General features: G+C 48.8%; 1 protein-coding gene across 1 annotated transcript; it reads left to right on the forward strand.

Moving 5' to 3' along the window:
* LOC310753508 (serine protease 57-like) lies at positions 1-8,514 on the forward strand. The gene is made up of 5 exons (XM_083594883.1): positions 1-374; positions 3,223-3,397; positions 5,250-5,394; positions 6,240-6,500; positions 8,107-8,514. Exons 1-5 carry the CDS (start codon positions 305-307, stop codon positions 8,257-8,259), a joined length of 804 nt encoding a protein of 267 aa, XP_083451009.1. The 5' UTR covers positions 1-304; the 3' UTR covers positions 8,260-8,514.

An 8,514-nucleotide genomic window follows, 5' to 3' on the forward strand; every position in this document is an offset into this window, starting at 1 on the left:
CCCCACTTCTGAGCCTGGACTCGCTCTTTCTCTTCAAGGGGCCCAGTGGAAAATGTTTCCTAATCCCCCCAGGATGAGGAAACCACGCTGGCTTGAGTAACGCCTTCCCGGATCCATCCCTTGCGCTGACGAGGAGGAAGGCGAACCACCGACCTCCACTGTTGGGTTAGGCGCCGGTTTAAGCTCTGAGCTACTTCCCTAAAGGAAGGCTACACAAGGCTCTTTTCCCCTCTCCAAAGATCTATTCTCCCAGTCGAATCCTTTCGCCCAGAGATCCCTCGAATACAGATCCCGTTTCTTGACGATGGCAAAAGCCTCTCAGGCGTTCCTCCTCGTGAGAACGCCAAGGTTCCTTCTCGTCCTTCTCCAAGCAGGTAAGATGGGAAGTTTCGGGTGCGTTCGGGTTACAATCTCTCTGCCACCCTGAGGACACTGTTGTCGTCATCTTTGGCGATCCCTCTTAGCCAAGTAAGATTGTCTTCCATGAAAACGGTCTTAACAGAGTCCGTAAGGGACTGTGGAGGCCAATTCTGGATCCCCACGTCCTTCCACAGTGGAGATACAGGTTTCCGGGTGGGAGTTGATCCCGGTGAGGGTTTGCCAAGCGTGCCTTCCTCTTAGCACGTTTCTCCCTTTTGTCCTGAGTTCGAGTGTCTTCAAAGCCCACAACACCTTTGGTAAAGGTTCTCCAACTGGAGCGCTCGCAGGTCCGTGTTTCCCAATTGTCGGTGTTTATACTACATTTTTAAAGATTTGCCTTGAGAGAGTCTTTGAACCTCTCTTGTCGACCACCAGCATTACGCTTTCCATTTTTAAGTTGGGAATAGAGTAGTTGCTTTGTAAGACCATAATCAGGCATCCGCACAACATGACCAGTCCAACGAAGTTGATGTCAAAGAATCATAGCTTTGACACAGGTGATCCTTGCTTCTTCCAATACACTGGTGTTTGTTGGCCTGTCTTCCCAAGTGATGTGTAAAAAAATTGGGAGACACTAATAGGCCAGGGGTGTGAATGCTTTTACAGTGGTACCTCAGGTTACATACGCTTCAGGTTACATACTCCGCTAACCCAGAAATAGTGCTTCAGGTTAAGAACTTTGCTTCAGGTTGAGAACAGAAATTGTGCTCCAGCGATGCGGCAGCAGCAGGAGGACCCATTAGCTAAAGTGGTGCTTCAGGTTAAGAACAGTTTCAGGTTAAGAACGGACCTCCGGAACAAATTAAGTACTTAACCTGAGGTACCACTGTATCAGTAAATAAATGCAAACAAGTTTTTTGAGTGGTCCCAGTGGTCTCTTCCAACTCTACAGTTCTCTGGCTCCCATCTCCCATCTTTCTTCCTCATGTAAAACCACATCAGTTCACATGTATCTGCCGCCTTTCGTCATACGGCTGTTTCAGTTTAATCTGAAGCAACACTTCGGTTTTTCTTTCTCTGCTACGTGTGAGGGGTACGGGAAGCAGACCCAACAAATTCACAGACATTACTCTGGCTCTGTACAGTGGTACCTCAGGTTACAGACACTTCAGGTTACAGACTCCGCTAACCCAGAAATAGTACCTCAGGTTAAGAAATTTGCTTCAGGATGAGAACAGAAATCGCGCGGCGACAGCAGGAGGCCCCATTAGCTAAAGTGGTACCTCAAATTAAGAACAGTTTCAGGTTGAGAACGGACCTCCAGAATGAATTAAGTTCTTAACCAGAGGTACCACTGTATTGATGTATATACATTGATAGGGAACCTTCATAGAATCTACGTAAGAATTCGAAGGGACCACGAGAGTCATCTAGTCCAGCCCACAGCAATGCAGTAATCATCATAATCACCATCATCATCATCTATTACGTACACCCCGCCCATCTGGCCGGGCCTCCCCAGCCACTCTGAGTGGCTTCCAACAGGATATTAAAAACACAATAAAGCATCAAAGATTAAAAGCTTCCCTAAACAGGGCTGCCTTCAGATGTCTTCTCAAAGTCTGGTCGTTGTTGTTCTCTTTAACATCTGGTGGGAGGGAGTTCCACAGGGCAGGCGCCACCACCGAGAAGGCCCTCTGACTGGTTCCCTGCAACCTCACTTCTCGCAGGGAGGGCACCGCCAGAAGGCCCTCGGAGCTGGACCTCAGTGTCCGGGCTGGACGATGGGAGTGGAGATGCTCCTTCAGGGATACTGGACCGAGGCTGTTTAGGGCTTTAAAAGTCATCCCCAACACACTTAATTGTGCTCGGAAACGTCCTGGGAGCCAATGGAGGTCTTTTAAGACCGGTGTTATGTGGTCTCGGCGGCCGCTCCCAGTCCCTAGTCTGGCTGCCGCATTCTGGATTAGTTGTAGTTTCCGGGTCACCTTCAAAGGCAGCCCCACGTAGAGCGCATGGCAGTAGTCCAAGCGGGAGATAACCAGAGCATGCACCACTCTGGCCAGACAGTCTGCGGGCAGGGAGGGTCTCATCCTGCGTACCAGATGGAGCTGCCCTGGACACAGAATTGACCTGCGCTTCCATGGACAGCTGTGAGTCCAAAATGACCCCCAGGCTGCGCACCTGGTCCTTCAGGGGCACAGTTACCCCATTCAGGACCAGGGAGTCCTCCACATCTTCCCGCCCCCTGTCCCCCAGAAACAGCACTTCTGTCAGGATTCGACCTCAATCCATTAGCCGCTATCCATCCTCCAACACAAGGAAGTCTTTCTCTTTTCATATCTGTCGGAGTTGAAAATCCCTGCTCACAACAACACGCCGTGGAGAACCATAGAAGAACAGCCTTGCTGTCATTTTGAAAGCATACCTATCCATTACTCTGCAAATAAAATAATATCCTTTGGGGCCTAAACTATTCCGTACTCCGCTGAAACTGCATACAGTTGTACCTCTGATCCCAAATTCCTTGGGACTCAGACATTTCGGGTCCCGAACGCCACAAACCCAGAAGTGAGTGTTCCGGTTTGCGAACGTTCTTTGGAACCCGAACGTCTGGTTCCGAGGCTTCCGATTGGCTGCGGGAGCTTCCTGCAGCCAATCGGAAGCCGCGCTTTGGTTTCCGAACGTTTTGGAAGTCGAACGGACTTCCGGAACGGATTCCGTTCGACTTCCGAGCTCTGACTGTAAATGTTCCTTTTGTTGTCTCCCGACGCAACTTTGGAGAACTGCTTTTAAATAGTTCTGCCGCAACCTGCCGGACGTTTTCTGACCCTATTCATCCAACGGCCTTTTCTCACACAGGTCTCTGGTTCTTTGCCCCTAGCGCTTGGGGGGGCTGGGTTATCGGGGGCAAGGAAGTTGTGCCCCATTCCCAGCCCTTCATGGCCTCCATCCAGGTGAATGGGGCGCACGTCTGCGGTGGGTTCTTGGTGCGCCGAAAGTGGGTCATGACGGCAGCTCACTGCCTGATGCCCAGGTAAGTTGGAACCAGGGTGGATAGTTACATTATAGTCCAAAGGCTAAAGTAAAGGGGACCCCTGACCATTAGGTCCAGTCGTGGCCGACTCTGGGGTTGCGATGCTCATCTCGCTTTACTGGCCGAGGGAGCCGGCGTACAGCTTCCGGGTCATGTGGCCAGCAGGACTAAGCCGCTTCTGGCGAATCAGAGCAGCGCATGGAAACGCCGTTTACCTTCCCGCCGGAGCGGTACCTATTTATCTACTTGCACTTGATGTGCTTTCGAACTGCTAGGTTGGCAGGAGCAGGGACTGAGCAACGGGAGCTCACCCCATCATTGCGGGGATTCGAACCACCGACCTTCTGATCGGCAAGCCCAAGGCTCTGTGGTTTAACCCACAGCGCCACCCGCGTCCCTTCCCAGTCGAAAGGCTATTCATCAGGAAATAAGGATTTGTTTTAAGTTTTTCATGTGTGGTTCAGATCCACCACTCGGCCACAATCCTCGCTGGGTGACGTTGAGGGGGCCATTCACTGCTTTTCTAAGATTAAAAACTCAGCAATAAACCAAGGACAGATTCGATCGTACGTCCACATCCTCCATGTCTGGTTGGAGTCGTCTAAACAGGAACGTTTTTCGCAGGGACTGAAAGAACGACAGCGGAGAATCCTGCCTGTGATAAGTGGCAGGGAGTTCCAGAGTTTAGGTGCTGCCAGATTAAAAGATAAATTTCTTACGAATGTGCAATGGGTATTCTGCAGCAACTGGGCCAGTAAGACAGACAGCTGTCTGTCTGGGCTGTTTCCGCTGTCTGGATTTTCCTGCCTTCCCTTCCTATATCTGCTGGTTGTTGTATTTTTTATTAAATTTTATTTAATATTATTGTTACAAAATACAAGCAAAATACTGCAAATACATGTATACATATATATTTCAGATAAGCACACATATATAAAAAAGAACAAAAAAGAAAAAAGGAAGAAAATAAAAAATAAGAAGAAAAGTTGGATGAATTTCTTCCAAATTGATTCTACAAATATCTCAGTAATAAAATTCCACTGACTGACTTCCATCGCTTGCACTGCACATCCTATATACATTTTAAGCAAAATTGTATCTGTTATTCCGTATTTTCCCCACACAATCTCATACAAATATTCTAATCAATAAGTTTCCTAAATCTATTCTAAACAAAACCAATACCTTACACTTCATCTTTGTCTACATAAATAATCATTTAAACGTTTCCATTGTTTCTGGGCATAGCTGTCAACTGTCCCTTATTTGGCGGGACAGTCCCATATCCCAGCGCTGTGTCCCGCTGCTGTCCCTTATTGATGATGTCCCTTAAATTTCCCAGGTTTCAAAGGAAGCAGCTCCTCTCCCTCTCTCCCTGCCGGCCAGGGAGGAGGGAGGCTCCAACTGTGTTGCTTGGCTGCGTTGCTCACCCAATAAGGAGTCTAAGAACGACTGGGGGGTGGAGCTTGCATGCCTTGTGCCCATCAAATCGGCCGCGTTGCCTGGGGACTCGCCTTTGCTCAGCGCTTCCCAGCGGAGAGGTGACGGTGGTTTCCCTTGCTGCACCCCCTTTGCAGGGTTGCTGCGCTGTGGGAACCACCGCTTGAGGCTTCGCTTGGCTGCTGGCTGGGCTTTCTGCCTTTGGCTCGGAGGGGCTCAGAAGTTGAAAATACCTGTGTTCGGAAAATCCCTTATTTTGGCTGCTGATCCCTTATTCCCGAGGCTGCTGGTCCCTTATTTTCAAATCTAAGTTGACAGCTATGTTTCTGGGTTATTCTTTTGGGTTTTTGTCTGATCAAACCAGTCAGTATCTAGCTGCTTTGTAACCGCGCTTTCCAAACTGAAACTCCAGGCGATCGCCGTCCGTCCGCATCGTGCTCGGCGCCCACTCCCTCGTGGCCCCTGAGGCCTCGCAGCAGATTTTTGGGGTGCAAGAATCCATCGCTCACCCTCTTTATAACTCTGGGACCGTGACGAACGACATCCGCTTGCTCAAAGTGAGTGGGGCGAGGGAAGTTCTGGCTAAATACATTCTGCTCTATAAAGTACCGTACTGGGGGGGGTACCTTTTCAACCCTGGGGGCCGCAATCCCTCCTGAGCAATTTTTGTGGGGCCGGATGACAGCAGGGGACAGGGCCACAGGTAAAATTGGGTTGGGTCAAGGTTTGCAAAATCATCGTTTGCTCAGCAGGCTAGCTATAGGAATGGATTCAGACCCTGGGGGGAAAATATATTGTTCAGTTACAGTGGTATCTCAGGTTAAGAACTTAATTCGTTCCGGAGGTCCGTTCTTAACCTGAAACTGTTCTTAACCTGAGGTACCACTTTAGCTAATGGGGCCTCCCGCTGCCGCCACACAATTTCTGTAATGGGGGCTCCATTAGCTAAAGTGGTACCTCAGGTTAAGAACAGTTTCAGGTTAAGAACGGACCTCCGGAACAAATTAAGTTCTTAACACGAGGTACCACTGTATTGTGTCGGGAGCTGCCCAGAATGGGCGGGGTATAAATAGTGAATTATTATTATTATTATTATTATTATTATTATTATTATTATTATTAGGAAAGGCTATTTTGTTCAGTTATTATCCTTCCTTGCTCAACAGGAGTGAGGTCAGTAGAATATCCTTTGCAGCTGAAACTTGGAAACTTAACAAAAGGTTGATTTAGCCTTCTAGAAACGATAATCCAGGATGGATTTAGACCACAGCGCCATCCGCGATTAGAAGACCTCAAAACGATTTTGAGTCACAGTTGTCCTTGCTTAAATACCCCGTTCTGCCGCTAGAGGGAGACAAAGCTTAACCCCAGCACTAAACATGTCCCTTGATTCACCTTGCAGCTGAACGGCTCGGCCGTCTTCAATCACGCCGTTCAACGTGTCAGGATCCCGCGAGCCAACACCGACCCCCGCTCGGGAGTCATGTGTCACGTGACAGGCTGGGGGGACACCTCCAATTTTGGGACAATCCCCACCATACTGATGGAGGCCAACACAACCATTGTCGACCGGAAAGCATGCAACGTATCGTGGGCTGGCCAAATCCGCCGCTGCATGATCTGCGCCGCGAACACCGACCCCAGTCTCCAGGGATTCTGCTCGGTGAGTGCTATTTTTTTTTTTCTGAACCGGAAACCCCAGCACCTTCTTGAATTCTGAATGCCAGGTTTTTATTTATTTCGTTTCTGCAAAAGATTTATTTTTATAATCTCTATATAAAACAGAGAGAGAGAGAGCATTATTCAAAATAAAAATATGAAAAGCGAAACCATATACAGTGGTCCCTTGGTTCTCCAACTTAATCCGTTCCGGAAGTCCGTTCCAAAACCAAAACGTTCCAAAACCGAAGTGCGCTGCTTTCCCACAGAAAGTAAGCCAAAACGGATTAATCCATTCCAGACTTTTAAAAACAACCCCTGAAACAGCAATTTAACATGGATTTTACGCTCTAATGAGACCATAGATCCATGAAATGCAAACAATAATCAATGATGACAAAAAATCGAATTAATTTCTTTTCCTTACCTGCACTGATGATGGTCGCTGTTTGGATAGGGGGCTTTTATCCATTTCCGCAGTCACACAATCAATCAATCAGTAGCTGAACTGGGTTCCAAACAGTCACAAAAGCAAATTATTCAAAAAAGGCAAAATAAATAGCAAAAACAAACACGCCAAACTTCATCCGTTCCGGAAGTCCGTTTGACTTCTGAAATGTTCGAAAATGAAGGCGCAGCTTGTTTCCACGTGCTCTGGTTTCCGTCACAGCGTCCCGTTGCACAAGAAGTGGTTTAGTCCTGCTGGCCACATGACCCGGAAAGCTGTCTGCGGACAAACGCCGGCTCCCTCGGCCTGAAAGCGAGATGAGCGCCGCAACCCCATAGTCGCCTTTGACTGGACTTAACCGTCCAGGGGCCCTTTAGGTAAAGGGACCCCTGACCATTAGGTCCAGTCACGGCCGACTCTGGGGTTGCGGCGCTCATCTCGCTTTATTGGCCGAGGGAGCCGGCGTACAGCTTCTGGGTCATGTGGCCAGCATGACTAAGCCGCTTCTGGCGAACCAGAGCAGCGCACGGAAACACCGTTTACCTTCCCGCCAGAGCGGTACCTATTGATCTACTTGCACTTTGACGTGCTTTTGAACTGCTAGGTTGGCAGGAGCAGGGACCGAGCAGCGGGAGCTCACCCCGTCGCGGGGATTCGAACAACCGACCTTCTGATCGGCAAGTCCTAGGCTCTGTGCTTTAACCCACAGCGCCACCCACGTCCCAGGGGTCCTTTACCTTACCTTTATATATTACCGTATTTGTTCACTCTATAAGACTCACCAGACCACAAGATGCACCTAGTTTTTGGAAGAGGAAAACAAGAAAAAAAATATTCTGAATCTCAGAAGCCAGAACAGCAAGAGGGATCGCTGCGCAGTGAAAGCAGCAATCCCTCTTGCTGTTCTGGCTTCTGGGATAGCTGCGCAGCCTGCATTCGCTCCGTAAGACGCACACACACATTTCCCCTTACTTTTTAGGAGGGAAAAAGTGAGTCTTATAGAGCAAAAAATACAGTATTTTATATATGTTGGAAGCCACACAGAGATGAGTGCTGCAACCCCATAGTCGCCTTTGACTGGACTTAACCGTCATGAGGTCCTTTACCTTTACCTTCAGATTGGGTATCTTTGACACTGACTTTTGTCTCCCTCGCATGCCAGGGCGACTCAGGCGGACCCCTGCTTTGCGGTTCCAGAGTCCACGGGATCGTCTCTTTCAACGGACGCCGCTGCGGAGACCGCCGGTTCCCTGACGTCTACACTCGCATCTCCAAATACATCGCCTGGATCCGTTACGTACTACAGACGTTTTGAATTGGAGCAGGTTGTGTGTGTGTGTCTTTGGCGAAGGCCGTGTTGGGGAGAATTTTCTGTCCTCCCGTCAGGAAGGAAGCGATAGAGATGGAATAACAATAGCTTTAAAAAAAAATTAAAAATAAACCCTCCATTTTATAAAAGCAGGAACTGTCGTCCCCATTAGACTCCACAGTGAGTGTGTGTGTGAGAGAGAATGGTTATCTGTGTGTGGTTTTGTGGAATAATTTTCTGCTGAACAGAGCCGTTTTGACA

The sequence above is a fragment of the Podarcis filfolensis genome, assembly GCF_964270895.1.
Source record: "Podarcis filfolensis genome assembly, chromosome: 18".
In the NCBI taxonomy this organism is placed as follows: domain Eukaryota; kingdom Metazoa; phylum Chordata; class Lepidosauria; order Squamata; family Lacertidae; genus Podarcis; species Podarcis filfolensis.